General features: G+C 39.7%; 1 protein-coding gene across 1 annotated transcript in view; it reads left to right on the top strand.

The window, feature by feature from the left end:
- LOC149502062 (ATP-binding cassette sub-family G member 1) overlaps nt 1–21,157 on the top strand; it is a 79,096-nt gene that overhangs the window by 38,103 nt on the left and 19,836 nt on the right. Inside the window, exons 2-3 of the mRNA XM_089731047.1 lie at nt 9,727–9,791; nt 18,995–19,115. Of these exons, the coding sequence (XP_089587173.1) occupies nt 9,737–9,791; nt 18,995–19,115 (176 nt within the window). The 5' untranslated portion in view covers nt 9,727–9,736. The remainder of the gene's footprint in view (nt 1–9,726; nt 9,792–18,994; nt 19,116–21,157) is intronic.

The raw sequence follows: 21,157 nt of genomic DNA on the forward strand, positions 1-21,157 counted from the left end.
GTCTTACTATACATATATCGATCGATCGAATCAGTTCCACTGGTAACAATTTCCAATCTACAACATTAATTTACTCTATATCTATTTCTGTCGTTTTTACCTGTAACGGTAGACGATCATACAGCACAATGGTCAGTGAGTAGTCACTGATGCTTATGAGCATTAGCATTACCAGGCACAAGAGACGCCGACACGTTTGCCTTAATACTAATTAAGAAACTAATTTTAGAGAGCTTGTAGAAAAATCGAATAGACAAAAATTAACGAGAACACAAATAATAATAATAAAATTAACAATAATAAGTTAAGAGAAACTTAACAATAATAATGACAAATATCAGATAATACAAACAAAAAAAGCTGTGTTCCTTTGGAGCGTAAAGTAAGAAATTAAAAAAGTTTATGCTCGTTTTTGTTAAAGTTTCCCTTGCTTGTGCGAATTAAATTTTTTTTGTCACAACTTCGCTTCCTTGTGAAACGGAAGGCTTTAAAATCTTTCCATTCTATAGAAATACTATCTAGACGGATAAAAGTGAAAGTAAATATGTAAATACCTCCAGTGGTGTGTACTTTCCGAGTTCTTAATGTAGAAAGTACGTCGCCAATAACGAGAATGTATACGGTTTTTCATATTTCTTTTAAAAAAACGAACACACACATACTTATATACGCCGCAGTAGATTCATCTGGCCTAAACGTACATATTTTTATTCCCAGTCAAAATGTTTCGATAAACTTTGTAATAATACCGCTATAAGCATTTCATCCAAATACCTTTGGTATTACTTAAAATAAGGAAAATGTATCTTTAAATTAATGTTCATTAAAATGTCGGAGTATTTAATCGCAAAACTTGAATCCAACTGACATGGATATAAGGACATTCTTTCGAAGAATTCAACAGGTACACGAAGTTGCAAAAAAAGTTAATAAACTACATGGTGAAATTTACCTTCCTTGATCTTTTTTTATTTTTATTTTTTATTGCTTAGATGGGTGACGAGCTCACAGCCCACCCGGTGTTAAGTGGTTACTGGAGCCCATAGACATCCACAACGTAAATGCGCCACCCACCTTGAGATATAAGTTCTAAGGTCTCAAGTATAGTTACAACGGCTGCCCCACCCTTCAAACCGAAACGCATTAGTGCTTCACGGCAGAAATAGGCAGGGTGGTGGTACCCACCCGCGCGGACTCACAAGAGGTCCTACAACCAGTCCTACCACCAGATCCCCGCTAAATGATTTGAATAAATGTAAAGTCATTTGTTATTCAAATTCAGTCATTCATATCAAGAATCTGATGGAGCTACAGAGCTCTTAACATTTAAACGTAGATAATGAAAGACACATAAATATATTTTTATATTAATAGCCGAACACAAATGTTCAAACTTGATGTTTGAGGAACTCGATACAGTGGTTTTCGCCTAAAATGTTACCGAAAATTCGCATACAGCCATGATATTATCATGATTTTTCTACAAATAAATTCTATAAAAGTAGTTCTTTTTTTCAAGCTTTATTTGTTAATTGAGTATTTCCTAAGGATATCGCTTTGTGAACATAATTACGACGGCAACTTATATGTTCATTTACACTTTTAGGACGTCGCCTGACCATGAGAATTGTGAAATGTTCGATATGCCCGAAATTACATATAAAATGGATAGAATATTAAAACCAAAATTATGTTATTTTTTTTATTCTTTAAATGGGTGGACGAGCTCACAGCCCACCTGGTGTTAAGTGGTTACTGGAGCCCATAGACATATACAACGTAAATGCGCCACGCACCTTGAGATATAAGTTCTAAGTTCTCAGTACAGCTACAACGGCTGCCCCACCATTCAAACCGAAACGCATTACTGTTTCACGGCGGAAATCGGCAGGGCGGTAGTACCTACCCGTGCGGACTCACAAGAGGTCCTACCACCAATAACGCACAATAGGTCCTACCACCATTAACTCACAAGAGGCCCTACCACCAGTATGTTAGAACAAAAAGTATTTTTTTCCATACCCATTCGCTGGTACCCTAGGAAGCGGGCTCACAGGCTCAGCCTGAGAGAATTTTCTAACACTAGCCCTATCAAGAGCAGTTGCGGAATCTATCACTGGATTGGAATCGCGACCCATTGAGAAGATCCGAAGAGAAACTCATTGGGCTACGTAATTATAATATAATAGTGTATTTTCAAGGAAAAAATGAACAGACGAGCCCATAGTCCATCTGGTTTAAATAGTTATCAAAATTTTTATTATAATATGAAATCCATTCCAAATCCATTCAAATTTCATTTGAATTGTGTCCCGTCTTTCAAGTCGGAACGCTTAATTATTTCTCTAGAAAAATAGGTAACTGTTCGCGTAAGACTGTATATGTTTTTGCTTTTTAAGTTAGTACTCAACCGCACCCGATTCAGAGAACACACTCTACATAATGCATTTGCTAATGTAAGAAAGACACAAGTTATTATTTAATACATAATATTATTTATATCATAAATATAATGTAATACAATTGAGATTTCAAACTCATGTTTCAATGTTTATCTCGGCATTCACGCAATAATAAAATCTCATTTTAATTCAAGTTAATTTAATCTATACATAAAAAAATTATAGATCAATGACTATCTCTATATTCGTTGTATTTTTATAGAACTTTGTACCCATCAAAGCGACGCGTGCTGTTCTAATCGCGTCTGTGACTCGAACAATAACTTTATTGTTAGAATTTTAATGACTAAAACATAGATAATAATATAAACTATATAGAAGTGAAATCGTGTAATGAAAATCGAACCCGCAAAATTACACTTTGCATAATTAAGTACTGGTGGTAGGACGTTACGCACGGGTAGGTACCACCATCCTGCCTATTTCTGCCGTGAAGCAATGCGTAATGCGTTTGGGTTTGAAGGGTGGGGCAGCCGTTGTATTGTAAAAAATGAGGTATTAGAATTCATTTCTCACGTTGTAACTAAACGTCTATTCGCTCCGGTAACCACTTAACACCAGGTGAACCGTAGACTCATCCACACACCTAAGCAATAAACAAAAACAAAAAACTAAACGTTGACAATAATGCATCACGTTGTTCTGTTGCCATGATGTAAGCTATATTAAAATGGTAATTGTGGCGGGTAGCCATCATACAACGCATGATATTTGATTTGACCTGAATCTCGCTTACGACATTTTCAAGATAAGCTTGCATATATACAAATTCCGAACAACAACATTTGGACCGTCGGTCTACTGAATAATATCACCCGCTCGGTGGAAGGCCTTCCCTTTGTCGTTTAAGCCTCACCAAACTGATGACCTGCGACGTGATAACTGCAGCCTTCACACTTCATCATCAGCGCATCGAGAACTTCGGCTACCACAGTTCCTGCATTCTTGCAGATAAAAGCAATCATTGACAGTCGTCCCACAGCAAACCAGCAAAGCCTCTCCAAAGTAATTTGCATTTGAACATTTTACAAAAAATATTCTAAAATGTTTAAAAAAAATAAAACAATCTAATCCAAAGTGTACTGCAAATTAGGCCATTTTGTTACAATAACGCCTACTGCAATTAATTCGATTGTGGACTCTTTATATTGTTTCTTGTGGACTAGCGGACTATTCTTGTACATAAAAATTTCTCCTTCCAAAGTACTCTCTATACTTGCTATTACCTGTCCTGGTGAAACTAGAAAGACTTGCGGGCCACTAGTAAACACCTTCATAAATAAAAATTGCTATTGCCGAAGCCATTCGTGAAGACGAAACCGACATAAACTACTACTATAAATTAAACGGAAAACATTATTTAATATTAATCGTCCACCAAAATAAACTTGTTGTTTTCCTAAGTTCATAATTCGTCAAACCGCAATAGAACTCTACAACAACCGGCAACCGCTCTTCGTATCCTCACGAGTCCGTAGAGACGCAAGTAGAACGTAGATTTTTAAGTCAGTATAAGTTGCATGCAATAAAAGGCTTAATTTTTTATGTTTTTAATCATCGGTATTACCATTTATCTTCGTTTTCAATAACGATTCTAACACACCCTGTATTACTACTGCACAAACTTCTCATTGCTTCGGACGGTACGAGTTTGTCCATGCGAATCCCTATAATCACGAATCAAAAGTACAACCATAAGTAAAAGACAATTGATATTTACGAATAAAACAATAAAATTAATTGTGGATTTCTAAAAGGCATTTCAACTTTCTTCTACAATCCACAGCGCACGCAATAAAGCAATGAAAGTGAAATGCAACTTAAAATCACTGTCATCAAGATATTTTAAGGAGATTTCGCTATTGCATACCTGTGGGTAACATCGTCGTTGTCTATTTCTGCCGCTTCATGAGTTTTGGTTGGAAGAGTACGATACTTCGAAAGATCTACAAGTACAGTGCGTCTTTCTATCAATGATAATGAATATAGTTTCTGCCGTAATATGCTTTACTTGTGGTAACAAGTAAAGTACAGAGAAAAAAGTAAGCCGAAAAGATTGTTCAGTGAAACGTCCTTAACAATAAGAAAAAAGGATCGAAGTAGTAATTCCATTTTTAATTAAACAAAGTATTTTCTCATTATCATTTCGTTGAAAGTTCACGAGGAAATGACATTTGTGGACGACACTCATTATACATACTCGTGGGCACTTGAAACTTGAATGCGAAAGTCATATTTCTTTTTTACATTCACCAAACAATTATACCGACATTGAACTTTGACCACATTGACTTACGCGGAAAGGATCCAGTACATATGTCATTTGCATAATTGAATTGTAAAATATTTGTTAATGTATTTATTGACTTACTGGTGAATTAAATTTTTGCTTCGTTTGCACTGAAACGATTTTTTTTTTTTTATTCTACCTAAGCTGGTAGCCTAGAGAGGCTATTCCAGCGTAACCGTAACTAGTAGGTGAGCTCACGGGGCTCAAACCTGACGACGATGCTAACACGAACCCTAGCAAGAGTCGTGCTTCGCAGAATCTACCACCGGATCGGAATCGCGACCCACTGAGAAGATCCGGCGAGAAACTCAGTGGGCTGTGTCTGAGAGTTAATTTACTCGTCGAGCCCTTCTTCGCAAGCGACGGGTTCGACGAGAACGGTGACCGGTGCTTGAAGTACCTAGAAGCACCGTTAGTGGATCGGGAGGATCCGAGATGACGTGTTTTGGGCGACGTCGACTGCTTTCCATTCTGTCCGCAGGATCGGGAATGTAGTTACCGGCGGCCACGATGAGAGGGTTCTCGTATCGTGCCGCTTTATCGAAGTGGCGCATGGACGCCGACTGCAGATACTTACTGGTGGACTCTAAGTCCAGGTCGTCATGGAGGTCGACATTCCTGACGAACCACGGGGCTCCGACGGCTATCCTGCAAAAACGGGATTGAATGACTTGGAATGATTTTAAGTGTATGCGGGCCGCGTGAGCGAACACTACACTTGCATAGGTCATGACGGGGCGTATGCAAGTTTTGTAGAGTGTCACCTTATTTCTAAGGGACATTTTAATTCGCCTGCATATCATCGGGTAGAGACGTCCTAGAATGAAGGCGGCACGATCGCGTACCGTCTTAATATGGGGGCGGAATGTCATCCTTCTGTCGAGGGTGACGCCTAAATATTTGACATTCGGGGCCCACGGTATGGGCTGGTCGAACATCGTGATTGGGCGAATGGCGGAGGCGGAGGTGTCGACGCGCCTAGTCGGGAGAGGGATGCTCAACGTGGTGTTCGGAGGGCGACCCCTTTTGAAGAGCACCGCTATGCTTTTCGTGGGGTTGATGTCGATGCGCCACTTCCGGAACCACTGTCCCATGGTGGTAGCTGCGGTCTGAAGTCGTCGATGAAGCAACGCCTTCTTCCTACACGAGTAGTAGATGGCGGTGTCATCGGCGAAGAGCGCCAGATGGGTCTCCGGAGACCGGGGTATATCATTGATATACAAACTGAATAGTAACGGGGAGAGGGCGGAGCCTTGCGGGACTCCGGCTGTGACGTGACGGGGCCGGGAACGCGTTCCCTCGACTCGATATCGGAACGAACGGTTCGACAAGTAGTCTCGTATGATGAGCACGAGTCTGTCTGGCACTCCCATATTATACAGTTTGTATATCAAACCGTTGTGCCAGACTTTGTCGAACGCCTTCGCTATATCGAAGAAGAGGGCTCCTGTCGGAATGGGTTTCCGCCTGTTCAGCCCTAGTAAGATGTGCTCCGTGAGGCGGTGCACTTGATGGACGCACGAGTGTCTGGCGCGGAATCCAAACTGCTCGTCTATAAGAATTTTATTCGCGGATACGAAGTCCCAGAGGCGTTTACGAAGGAGCCGTTCGTATAATTTGCCTATCGCCGGGAGGAGACTGATGGGGCGGTAACTCGCGGTTTCGTTCTTTGGTTTGCCCGGCTTGTGTATGCCGATAACGTCCGCTTCTTTCCACGCCGCGGGAAAGATGCAGTTCGTCATAGCAGCATTTAGTATGGTGGCCAACATCGTTATCAGTTGGGCTGGTAACAATTTAAGCGCGCGGTTGCGGATGCCGTCGGAGCCGGGAGCTTTCCGTGGTTGTAGGCTATCGATCGCTCGAAGTGGCGCATCAACGCCGACTGTAAATACTTACTGATGGACTCTAAGTCCAGATCGTCATGGAGGTCGACATTCCTGACGAACCAAGGGGCTCCGACGGCTATCCTGCAAAAACGGGATTGAATAATTTGGAAGGATTTTAAGTGAGTGCGGGCCGCGTGAGCGAACACTACACTTGCATAGGTCATGACGGGACGTATGCAAGTTTTGTAGAGTGTCACCTTATTTCTAAGGGACATTTTAATTCGCCTGCATATCATCGGGTAGAGACGTCCTAGAATGAAGGCGGCACGATCGCGTACCGTCTTAATATGGGGGCGGAATGTCATCCTTCTGTCGAGGGTGACGCCTAAATATTTGACATTCGGGGCCCACGGTATGGGCTGGTCGAGCATCGTGATTGGGCGAATGGCGGAGGCGGAGGTGTCGACGCGCCTAGTCGGGAGAGGGATGCTCAACGTGGTGTTCGGAGGGCGACCCCTTTTGAAGAGCACCGCTATGCTTTTCGTGGGGTTGATGTCGATGCGCCACTTCCGGAACCACTGTCCCAAGGTGGTAGCTGCGGTCTGAAGTCGCCGATGAAGCAACGCCTTCTTCCTACACGAGTAGTAGATGGCGGTGTCATCGGTGAAGAGCGCCAGATGGGCTGCAACGATATTTGTTCGACAATTCAATTGTAATGTAGAAAAAATAATCTAATACTTAAAAGTTTTTGTAAAAAGATAATAACGTCATCTATACTCTATACTAATATTATAAAGAGGAAAGATTTGTTTGTTTGTTTGTTTCGAATAGGCTCCGAAACTACTGGACCGATTTGAAAAATTATTTTGCCATTAGAAGCCGACATTGTCCCTGATGAACATAGGCTACTTTTTTTATTTTTTTTTTTTATTTTTTTTTTTGGTTTCATGTGTGTTTTAATGTTTCCGAAGCGAAGCGAGGGCGGGTCGCTAGTATTGAATAATCTCATAAAAACTCATCATTTAATAATTACATTTTTAATTGATTTGCTCTTAAGGCATATTTGTATATTTGTTCTTAAAATATTATCTTAAAAATTCGTGGTGGCCTCCTAAGGCCCTGGATACTTATTTGTATCGAGCGATGCGACGATGCCGATGTTTCAATCCCCCGGGTACCAATTTGTCTAATGAAGTACGTTCACAAATGTTTTCGGTTGTCTTCTACAATAAAGGAATAACATCGTGTAATAAAAATCAATACCCCTAAAAATATTCGTTTGCGTAATTAGTATACCTGATACCACCGCCTTACCGATTTGATTTTGAGTGGGACAGTTGGAACCCTATACACTCGAGACTTAGATCTCTTGTCTCAGGTAGCCGCCGGGATTCACGAACAATCATTTCGGATTACTTAGATCAAAAGAATTAGATAACTGAATGCAAATTACGAGCAATGCCTAACCTACAAACACAGAAATTCAATGTTCCACCGAATCTTCTCAGTGGGTCGCGTTTCCGATACCGTGATAGATTCTGCGAAACACTGCTCTTGTTCAGAGCTCACCTACTCGCTCGGTTACGCTAGCATGGCCTCTAAAGGCTACGACCAGCTTGGTGAGAAAGAAAAGAGCAATGTGGGCTGCGTTGTTGTGCATCCCCAATAATTTATTTAGCATTTTTTTTACAATTTATTTATATTATTATGTGCACAATTTTTTTAATATTTTTTTTCAAGAAATCAATATATTTCGTAAAAATATTAAAAGTAACTTTTTGGTCAAAAATAAAATTTTGATAATATTTGTAAGGAAGGGACTTCGTTCTTAATCGTTAGCCGTTAGTACTGTAGTAGATTATGACAATGTCTTGTCTCAATAATCCATCCACTTAAGCAGCAAATGAAAATGTCATGAAGCGTGTATGCATGTATGTATGTATAAATTAAGTATGTATTAATAAAGTTAAATGAAGTTTTATCCGTGTGCGAAGATGAAAAAAGTAACTTGATTGAAATTGTTATGAAGAAAAATTTAATTGTTTTTCTGTTGTTAACTAAGAACACAAAGGTACATCTAAGAGAAGAGTTATTTTGGATAAAATTAAATCGGCAAAATAGCGTTAGAGCTCTGTTGCAACAACTTGTTTAAATGAAAATTTAGGAACTGTATAATGTAAGATAAATGTAAGGGTTAAGGTTTTAAGGGTAATAAGATTGTAAGAATCAGCGCACGTGATCAGCATCATTATGTATGTTTTTCGAACCAAATCTCAATGCAATCGTCGAAAGGGATATTGTCATTGATAACGTTCCAGTCTCAATGATGGTGTCATATTGACAGTTGACAGTTAAAATTTTACACCTGAATAGCTTGCAATGCCTATCTATAGGATTTCACTCGTTTGATTCCCCGATTAATATAATTATGAGGCTATGTAATATGTTATATAATATATTGTTTTGAATAGTTCAGTTGACCTCTGCTCAATTCTTATCATCTGATATTATATTTTACGTGAAATGAGCTATAGGTACGGCCAAAAAAAAGATACACCATGTCATAGACAATTTTAATGCGTAGATATGTTTATGCGTAAAAACTGATCCAACTAAACACTGATATTAAGATTGAATATAGTTTTATTTGCGAAGTCCGTTTAAAATATGTAAACCGTTCTTTTGATACATAACTTTTAAAAAATGAGATTCCAAAAGTCGAGTCCAACTTCAAACACAATTTTTATGTTAATTAACGTCTTCAATTCTGTTCAAGAAAAGCAACAATGGATCCAAAAATATCAAATAATTCGATGTAGTATGTAGATCAAACAGGTAAATCCATGCGTAAAAACTAATGTAATTTACAAAATGAATTATGCAATATTCTTGTAGCATTAGCTCGGTTTTCTTCAAACGTAACGCCCGCGACTTTCGCGTTTGTCAAGTGCGAATAGTGATAACTTAAGTCATTTAATCAGAAATTTTATAATAATTAACGGTAAAATAAATAAACAAACATTATTCTAGCTCTAATATTAAAAAAGTGTTGCCAAAACAACACGACAGTGATTGGAATGGAGTTTTCGTAAAATTTCAAAGGCGGTAATGAGAAGTCGGTTTTAAAAGTGTTTTTTTTTTGTTTCAGATTACTGAAAATGGATTTAGAATTTCGAAATCTCACTTACACGGTGCAGAGTCGTATAGCTAAAGGTAAGGTTATTCATTGTGTTACAATGCCATTAATTATTCTTTAGAATTCCTCCATACACCTTGAGACATGAAGTGGAGGTTTAATTCTATTTTATAACTGCCGGAATGCGATAGAAAGAGGCAAGCTGATAGCACTGCTCGAACTTACCGCTACACAAATTTATAAATCTTACCGATATAATTTTCAAACACTTCTTTAGTCAACAAAAAATTCTTATCTTGTCTGAATTTTTGGCTGGATGGCCTGACATACAATCTCAACTCATATTATAACATCATGATTATTTTATAATAGTACGTTACATGGCAGTGAAAGGTAAATCAACTGGTAGAAAGTAAAAAATAACATTATGTAAAATTTATTTTAAAATAATTTAATTTAAAAAAAAAAACGTATATCTTGAAACTTTTTTTTGGGTTAAATTAAATCATCTTTATATCAATGAAATATATACAAAAAATAAAATATTAAAATTTGGCTGGTGTGCACAAATAAGACAACTCACGTCAATCACAGGTTACTGTTCGGGGAAAAAATTAATTTGGCAATCGAAAAACGCAGTTTTATAATTCTTTTTTTCGTTAAAACGAAAACCAGTTTTTTGTGAACTTATACATATTTATTGTGAACGGCAATTTTTTCTGACGTTTATCATCTATACTAATATTATAAAGAGGAAAGATTTGTTTGTTTGTTTGTTTCGAATAGGCTCCGAAACTACTGGACCGATTTGAAAAATTCTTTTTCCATTAGAAGCCGACATTGTCCCTGATGAACATAGGCTACTTTTTTTATTTTTTTTTTTTTTGTTTTCATGTGTGTTTTAATGTTTCCGAAGCGAAGCGAGGGCGGGTCGCTAGTCTAATATATAAAATTCTCGTGTCACAGTTTTCGTTGCCATACTCCTCCGAAACGGCTTGACCGATTTTGATGAAATTTTTTGTGCTTATCCGGTATCTATGAGAATCGGCCAACATCTATTTTTCATCCCCCTAAATGTTAGGGGTAGTCCACCCCTAAATTTTTTTATTTATTTTTTAGACAAAATTTTTAATTTCTATTTTTTTATGATACAACATACAAAAATACATACAATCCTCAATTTTCACCTTTCTACGATCAACCCTTATTTTTTATTTGCTAATTAAAAACTTTAATTTTTTTTGCGAGATTTTTGTTTTTTTTTGTCATGACGTAGAATAAAAAAAATCATATTACTCTGAAATTTTCACCCCTCTACGATCAACCCCTATTTTTTATTTGTTAATTATAAACTTTAATTTTTTTGGCAAGATTTTCATTTTTATTTTTATTTTGTCATGAATTAAAATAAAAAATCTGATGTTACTCTCAATTTTTCATCCCTCTATGATCAACCCCTATTTTTTGTTAATTATAAACATTAATTTTTTTGGCAAGTTTTTTATTTAGTTTTATCATGACTTAAAATAAAAAAAAATCATATTACTCTCAATTTTCACTCTTATACGATCAACCCCTATTTTTCCATCCGCAATAAGGTTGCAAGATGGCAATCAAATATTATAATTGTAGTACGATAAATTCTTATTCAGAGTTTATAATTTCAAGTTCCTTTAATTATGATTTTTTTTAAATTGAATTTGATCTCCCGCGCTCGCCGGTCGACTACTGATCAACTATCAATCGATCAGCTATCCCCACCAGGTGTCACCACTGATCCAGCAAACATCACGTAGTAGGGATGGGGACGAAGCCGGTCTCCTGTCTTACTTACTCACTATACATCATAGATTATACACTTAATATATTTGAGAGCTATACAATACTATACATTTTTCAGCCATGTTTTGTTGGTTTTATTTGTGTATCAATAGTATGTTCAGTAGGTCTGAGAATCGGCTAGGTACTGTCTATTTTTCATACCCCTAAGTGAAAAGGGTTGTCCACCCCAAACATTTATTTTTTATATTAATTTTTTGGATATATTTTTTTGTTTATAATGAGGTATTATGTGGTTAAATGAGTGAGGTTTTTATTTCTACAGTAGAATTTCCCTAGAAATCTTATTTAAGGCAACACAACGTTTGCCGGGTCAGCTAGTAAATCAATAAAATATATAATCTGTTGTTGTGAGAATAAAGCGGAATGTCGTTGTTTTATTTTTAAGAACCAGTTATAGTCACAAAATTAAAAAAATGCGATTAAGTTTGAAGCTTACGTTCTTTTTCTTCTTTCTTATTCTTATTAATTCTTTATTTATTTATTTAAAAAAAGTACTGCCACATCACAAACATTTAACATTGATAATAACTTAAACTATCTAATTTATGGCCTGATGCATATGACGATAATGGCGTACGTAACATTGGCAATTCATCGACTCTAAGATGGAATGCAATAATAAAAAAAAAAAGAAAAAGAAAAGAAAAGAATACCTACATACTTCTACAGTGAAACAGCACAGTCACGCATTCCAGCTTTATGGGACAGCGGTTATAATACTCCTTCTACTTATTGCTTCGACTCTATGTCTCAGGGTGGAGAGAAATATTCATGTTATGTCCATGGGCATTAGCCACCGGTCAGGACCACTTAGCACCAGGTAAGTCATGAGCTTGATGTCATATCCGATGCAATAAAAGTTTAATAAACAATATTAAATAAACTCCTAATTATTATTCTTTCGTAACAGAGAATTTTATGCATCCGTTGCTTATTAACGACGAAGCTTATTCGATAAACGAAGATATTTAAGATATAAAATATCTCATTGGAATCTGATGATAATTTAAACAAAATTAAAATATTAAGCTTTATTTTTTAAGTATTTAGTGTACTTGTTACTGAAATAAACACAACAAAGCTATGTATTATACTTCCCTGATGCGTAGTTATAAAGTATAATAATATATATATAGCTACTGATTTCCTCAATATTCAAACCGCATGCTAAAATAAATCTAGCACTTTTCTGAAGCGTGCCAGATTACATTTTATTCACTGCACTACGTTATTATTATAATATGATTATAATCTCTCAATCATAAAAAAAATATATATATAATATGAATACGGGAGAAAGTAACTACTCAGCGCATTTTGTTTTCTCTACCTATATAGTCGCTGGTAGCCTAGGGGGCTATTCCTAAACTAAGTTAGCGCATACATTTCGTACCGGAGTCGACAAATCGCTCTTACTTCATCGTATTCATCTTCTCGTGACACTCACATTAGAGAGAGATCGAGAACTTTATCAAACCATGGGGGAGTATCGTGTTTGTCAGGCCATCATTGGCTTTAAAAACCAAAATAAAGTTAAAGTTAGTATAATAAAAATATACTAATAAAAATGAGTCTACATATGATAGAAGATAAAGTAGGAAACAACAGCAGAACATCTAAGTCAGTCCGACAATCTTTCTAACATTAACAACGAAGTGCGAATTAAGAATGTGCCATAAAAATTTAATCACCCAAATCTACCTAGCAATTAAATTTGACTACGCGCAACACGAGTTTATTTTATACCAATGTGTGTGTGTGTGTGTGTGTGTGTGTGTGTGTGTGTGTGTGTGTGTGTGTGTGTGTGTCCGTTCCAACAATAAGCCTATGTGTGTGACACTGACACGTCAATGCTCAGTTTTTTTTTTCCTACCTACCTAAGCTGATAGCCTCGAGAGGCTTTATCAGCGTAGCCTTAACTAGTAGGTGAGCTCACTGGGCTCAAACCTGATGACAATGCTCAGTGAAGAATTCCGTAGATAGAATAGCTTGTAGTAGGAAATATGAAGATGTTATCGCACTTCAATTTAAGTTAAATATTTTAGGAGTAAAACGTATAAATACTAAACAATTCAAGCCCGGAGAGTAAAAAAATCATAATGCCAACCCTGAACTTACAGGTGAACGAGTTGTGAAGCCCCCACGAGCACTTATGTAATTGAGAATTAGAACGTCTCAGGTTGGGTGGCTGCATTTATGTAGTGGTCTCTGGTGCCCACTTAAAACCGGCCGAGCCGTGAAACCTCGTTTACCCATTTAGGCAACAAACAAAAAAAGTTAGCTTAGACAGGACAACCTTTCTCGAGCATAGGTCCCGGCCCCGGTCCCGTGAAGGTCCTAAACACATCATTATGGATTCTCCATTAACGGTGCTTTTAGGTACCTCAAGCACTGGTAACCGTTTTCGCCGAGCCCGTCGCTTACGACGAAGGGCTCGACGAGAAAATTAACCCATAGACATATCCCACTGAGTTTCTGGCCGGATCTCCTCAGTGGGTCGCGTTTCCAATCCAGTGGTAGATTCTGCGAAGCACTGCTCTTGCTAGAGCCAGCAACACTCCCGATTTGAGCCCCGTGGGCTCACCTATACGTCAAAGAGAATCTAAAATAACATCTCAAGGCTATTAGCTTAGGTAGGAAAAAGAAAACCGGTGAAGGTCACGGGGCGACTTGAGGGGAGGAGCACTCTAGCGCGCCGCCAAAGAGTAACATCGTTAGAGCAACTGGTTTGCGGTGTATCGGAAAACATATTTTATGTATCCAACACGTGCTCATGAAAGATTCACGAAAAAGGAATAAAAAACAAAGGGAAGATCTTTCACCGATGGTATGTATTTGCTTGGCAGTCAGAACGATCGATCATAGTAGCACATATAATTATGCAAACTAATCTTGAAAATGTCGTTAGCATGATTCAGGTGTTTGTCGGATTTCTTCTGTTCTAAAAAACCTATTACAATAAAAACATAAAATAAAAGAATATTTGCTTTTGTAATAAAAATTAAATCCACCAAATGTATAAAATTTGCCTAATCTTAATTACTATTTGTTACAATTCTAAAATTCATTCATACGCAAATGTGTATGTAGATCAAAGGCGGAAGAACAGAAATAGCTGCATTTGTAACGAACAGAAAATAAAGGTCAATTCGAGAACCTTTTGTTGGCACCGAAAAGAGTGGGGTGACCGAAAAGAGTGGGGTGACCGAAAAGAGTGGGGTGACTGAAAAGAGTGGGGTGACCGAAAAGAGTGGGGTGACTGAAAAGAGTGGGGTGACCGAAAAGAGTGGGGTGACTGAAAAGAGTGGGGTGACCGAAAAGAGTGGGGTGACTGAAAAGAGTGGGGTGACCGAAAAGAGTGGGGTGACCGAAAAGAGTGGGGTGACTGAAAAGAGTGGGGTGACCGAAAAGAGTGGGGTGACTGAAAAGAGTGGGGTGACCGAAAAGAGTGGGGTGACTGAAAAGAGTGGGGTGACCGAAAAGAGTGGGGTGACTGAAAAGAGTGGGGTGACCGAAAAGAGTGGGGTGACTGAAAAGAGTGGGGTGACCGAAAAGAGTGGGGTGACTGAAAAGAGTGGGGTGACCGAAAAGAGTGGGGTGACCGAAAAGAGTGGGGTGACCGAAAAGAGTGATGAGCTCGAGAAATTTCAGGCTCTTCTGGCTGATGCAAATGCTCACGGTTCACCGCTGTGGCTGTGATGAGAGCGCGGAGCTTACTTCCACAGCCTGCCCCGCCTCGAAAGACTAGCATCGTATCCCGGTCGTTCAAATTGAACCAGACTTGTCGCTTTTGGTTGTCGTGATTACGATCTTCGATAAGTTCTCGAAGGCGATGATCAGCAGGGATGATTCGTAAAAGGCGATGCTCAACTTCTGCGAGTCCACTATCTCGCAGAAGGAAGCCAAGCGCCATAAGAGAGAAAGCTATCCTCTCTTCGAACCGGTCGGCCGCCGGCAAGCCGCGGAAACGGAAATCAAGGCTGCGTGGCGCGCTATGCGTTAGTTAGTAATTACTCATCAATTGGCGGTGTATCAACTTCTACCCGGCAGGCTAATTCCTACCAGTAAGGTACACCGAAACACTAGCGGCACCGCCTCGGTGGCACGACGTGTTGGCGAACGTGATGACCGTAGAAAACTGTCCGGGGACAACACCGTCGATCAAGTGTCCTCGGGATGATATCTGGTTTCAGGATTGACCACGACCACTCCTCCAATCTCTCCAGGGTTCTACTCTGTGAAATGTGCAGGAGAGTCGTTTAGCTGGTCGCTTAAACCACTTTCCTCCATCGTCGGTTACACAATATGCTTCAGCGGGAGTCAGCCCTAAATACACTGCATTGTAAAAAGTTCGGCCTCTGCTCATATTAAGGCAATACATCAATATATTCTCGTCGATAGTCACGTTGATCTTTTTAGGTCCGCTTCCTTATCGGAAGTAATAGTGTTTTTGTTCTAGGTGTACTTATTGTTGTCTCGTATGTGTGTTTCCAGCACCATAATTCAGTAATAGATGTAAACACAAGCTGTCCAGTGTGGAACGTCTAAATAAATAATTATGCATGTCTTGAAATAATAATTTAAGTTAGTTTCATTCATTAATCACGTCACGATAGACCCAGGGCAATACTTACGATCTAGTATCCAAGGCAATGAAACTGTCACGTCGATCAATTATAAATAATCATAATGCCGTATTGCATATTTAAAATCATTTTGTACTTGATAAATAATAAATTGCGAATGAAAAATGAAGAAACTATGTATTCATGACTTGAAGATTTACATTAAACATTTATTATTAGCAAGGAGACTTGTTACATGCTATTGATTTCGTGAGTTTTGTTGAATTAATAATTATATTAATTCATTTGATCAAATAGCTGGCTACATCTTAAAACCTTCGATTTTTTTCCTACCTATTAGGTAGCCTAAGAGGCTATTGCAGCTTTTCACAATCGGGTAGGTGAGCTCAGTGGCTCAACCTGAGAGGATTTGTTAACACCATCCCTACCAAGAGCAGTGCTCCGCAGAATCTACCACTATACTATGTATGGGTTAGGTTACACGTCAAATTCTTGGCCGAGTTCGACGAGTACAGTTACTAAGGTCCCCAAGCCTGCAACTAGTGCTAAAGCTACAGGCGTCTAATAATAGTGTTAGTGGAACAGAAGGATCCTCCATTGTTAAGTTTACGCATGCAGGTGTGTGAACAAAGAGATGATTGTATTCCTAATAATAATTTTATTTTTAAATCAAGGGCAGTATTTCTTGAAACTCGTTTCTTAATTCATCATAGTTAAAACTTCTGATTATGGTATGATTAGCATAAGTTGATAAACTAGGAAAGAATTCGCAACAATAAAAACATGAGCTACTCATTAAAATATCACGTTTTTAATCATGCTGTTATTATTAGACCAGATTTATAGAAAACGTGAATTAAAAAAATGAAATCGTTGAATAAACATGTATATAAATCGTTCTAATATCATACATAAAGTGTGTACTAAATGTATACTGGCGTATACGATAGACACTAGCTTTTTCTTAGAATTCCATAACTTTAGCCAAATTTGGCCTTTGGAAAAAACGGAACATAATTTCTTCTTATCCGTTTGTCCGTATGTTACAACAAAAGAAATGAGGAGGCTAATGAACTAGCAAAAAAGGACTGTTATTAGACCAGCGCCATTTTGGAAATCTCAAGCCCAATACCGTGTTATAAGAAATAATTCCTACAAGATTGTAATACAGATAGACCATCAGACATTTGAGCACGACAATCGCCTTATCGTTGCCACCGATGACTACTCCCCGAATCCTGCTCACGCAGGAGCCAGTCACCGACGACGCCCTAGACACGTCCTTACGGATCCATCAGATCCAATAACCTTTGCATTAGATGTTTTCAGCTCTACCACTAGGAGCGGGGTTAGGAACCCCGGTAACCGTATTGGTCGAATTCGACAAAGAGGTCGACGTGCAACCTAACCCATGCATCAGCTCGCTGAGTTTCTCGCCGGATTTTCTAGGCGGGTCGCGATTCCGATCCGGTAGTAGATTCAATCGCGAAGGAATTGTCCTTGAGTTGTTAGGTCTCCTTCGGAGGCGTTCGGGCAGCTGTTAGCAAATCCCACCCCTTCTGGCTGAGCCTTTGTTCGCTCACCTGTCCTAGTGAATCTGGAAAGGCCTCCGGGCCACCAGTAATCCTTCAATCATAAAAAAAAAACATTAGAACACTTGTAAAGATCTTTGCAAGCTATACTTGGCAGAAGTTTTCATTGCAGATTCAACATGCAGGGTAACAAATGTATAACACAAACTTAGTCTATAAAAGACAAGAATTGACATCTAAAACGGCTGCTAGCCAGCTGTCGAACTCGCAAAGTTCATACGAACAGTGTTTCGATTAATCGAAAGATATCATTAGAAGAAAGAATGGTTGAAGTAAAGCAAAGTACTCTGTCAGAAGGCGTTGTAGCTGGTGCAATTTTTTGTTGTTTTCGTATTTTTATTTTGTGGCGCCATCTATTGAGAACTTTTTTAAACAAAACTTGTAGTAAAATAGTTGTACGTATTGTGTTATTGATGATTTTGCTTATAAGCTTTTTGATTTACTAAAATTAAACACTTTGACTTTATTAGTTAATGACTTAAAAATGTTAAATAATTTCAATCTTCATTTTCTTACTGCTGTGTGCTGTATGCCACGATGTATGTGGGTGGACGATCTCACAGCCCACCTGGTGTTAAGTGGTTACTGGAGCCCATAGACATCTACGACGTAAATGCGCCACCCACCTTGAGATATATGTTCTAAGGTCTCAAGTATAGTTACAACGGCTGCCCCACCCCTCAAACCGAAACGCATTGCTGCTTCACGGCAGAAATAGGCAGGGTGGTGATACCTTACCCGTGCGAACTCACAAGAGGTCCTACCTCATATTGTCCTACCATGGCCACTGTCAACTTTTTTGATTGAAATAGGACATGAAATGGTTCCGGTGTAGTACAGGATAATATTGAAAAAATCATCTCTGGAAATGCATTGTGGATAAAAGTAGCAAGATCTGGATTGTATGGATCTTGTCTGTTCGATGGCGGGTCGTTCTCTAGGGTATACCTACACAGAGTAGCAACGTCTTCTTGTAACCCCATGTCTTCTAAGATCGGTACCTTTAGGATCTCCAATGGCAAAAGTAAATTATCAGAATATTATTCGGACTTTCAAATATCGCTTCGCTCTAATAAAGACTGCCGCATTTTACAAGCTGTGTTTATTTGAATTTAAAATACGAGGTCGCACTTGGGTCGTGGACATAATAATTATTCCAACACGTGTGAGATTGCGAATGTTTGCTATCCAAATAATAATAATAAAAAATGAATAATTAATTGACGATGCACGACTAACTCCGGATGTTTTTTATTGCAGCAACAAAAAAGGTTGTCGTCAAAGGTGTCGACGGTAAATTCACGTCGGGCCAGCTGGTCGCCATCATGGGGCCATCAGGAGCCGGCAAGAGTTCCCTTCTCAACATCATATCCGGTTATCGGTGAGAAAATTAAATTACACGTAAATTAAAATAATTGAATTTAGCACTAATTATATTAGGTTAATGTTAATTAATTTATCAATGTCAAATGAAAAAAAAAATTAATAATAATAGTATGTACCTAAATATAAATTAAGTTTGTTAATAAAGGCTTCTTTATCTTATCTTAGGTTAAGGTAACACGAATATAGTCTGCCTAACTACGATTACGGGACCCCAGCATTCTGATTTTCCATTATTATTTGCTTATTGTTCTACATGCATGGACGGTTCACAGTCCTCCCAATCAATCTAACCTATCTTTAATATTGAAACCCATCAACTGAATAATAAGTTTTTGCCATTTCAACTACATGCAAAATATCACGTTTGTAAATATAAAAAAAAAAACAATTATTATGTGAACGCAATCCGGTACTTAATTACCAATTTATTTTTAAGAACATTTTTTTTTCGTGTATTTTTAATTTTGTTCTCTTCATTATCATAGTATTGTATTATTGTGATTTTACTACATAGCAACTAATCGACACATTATTTATTAGGAAACCATATAAACGAATGGTTCCGTCATTACTCAACATCGTTATATCGTTTTCTTTCAATTCTAAAAAAATATTTATCAAACTAGAAAATTCTTCGAAGATTAGAATGTTTATTCAATAAATGTTTTTGGTCAGGAGGAAATCGCCGGACTCCCACCCTCCACTGGGGATGGAGGGTGGGGCATGTCGGAGTCGAACCGACTAAAACCTCCTGTCACTCAACAAACAACGTCCAACCCTCGCATGAGACAGAACTCATGAAAAGGCAAGGGGAGGAGAGTGAAGCGTTTAGTGCGGAGCACATCTCTCCCATCACCCTCCCCCTCGGGACGCCGGGCCAGCGATCGTCGGCGCCACGACCACCAGCCCTCTCGGTCGGCAGGCTGTCCGAAGCCCGCCTAGATGGCGCCGGTTTGAATAGGTTATCCTACGAAATACCCTGGAAATACGCTGGGTCAGAACCAGCGTGGGTCGAGGATAGCCGGCCTTCCATCACCCGGATGCTCTTGCGTAAAACGCGTGCAGAGCAGCTTGCACGTCGTCTTCTTAGGCCCCCTTCGCCGGGCCCCAGACCGACATATGAGGGGGACCCGAAACACTTAGAGGGCCAGGGCTAGGGCGAGATCCGCCTCCCTGGCTCACGCTCGACGGCGGCGGGCTTGTGCGTCTCTCACGCGCCCCGCCGCCTCCTTCTGCGAGATGGTGCACTCGCAGAAGTTAAGCATCGCCTTCCACGACTCGTCTTTGCCGAGCATCGATGCCACAACACTCGGCAACGACAAGTCGTTTCCTATTTTTGCGTCGAGGACACGGCGCCACCCCTCACATGCGGGGCAGGCAACGAGCGTGTGCTCCGCCGTGTCCAAGTCGCAACCACAATGGTAACACTCTGCCGTCGGCTCGGCTCCGATCCGGTGCAGGAACTCACCGAAGCAACCATGGCCAGTGAGCACCGGCGTGAGCCGGAAAGTGAGGCGTCCTCTGTCACGATTCACCCAATCCACAAGAATCGGGCGAATCGCCTCGACGGTCCTACGACCAGCCGAAGGATCAGCCAGCCGCCTGGACCATGACTCCAGCACGGACCGCCGAGATTGGGCCCTCCGCGCTCTTACCACACTGGGGCTGGGACGCGTCACGCCCCGGGCACGAAGGTTAGCCCGCCACTGATAGTCAGCGGCGAGCGCCTCCGCCTCCAGGACCCAAGGCGGCGTCCCAGCCAGTACACACGCCGCCTCAAAAGAGATGGTGCGATAACCACGGATGACCCTGACCGCGATGGTGCGTTGCGGCCGTTGCAGCAACTTCGCTACCCCCACGGCCAGGGACTGGCCCCACACGGGTGCCCCGTATAAGGCCATTGACCGCACCACCCCCGTATAGAGTCGGCGCGTCACCTGGTCAGGCCCCCCGATGTTGGGAAGAAGCCCGCTTAACGCGCCGGCCACCCCCAACAAACGAGGGACCAGGTGCTGAAAGTGAGCACGGAAGGTGAGC

This window comes from Bombyx mandarina, chromosome 11 (assembly GCF_030267445.1).
Source record: "Bombyx mandarina strain Sakado chromosome 11, ASM3026744v2".
Classification (NCBI taxonomy): domain Eukaryota; kingdom Metazoa; phylum Arthropoda; class Insecta; order Lepidoptera; family Bombycidae; genus Bombyx; species Bombyx mandarina.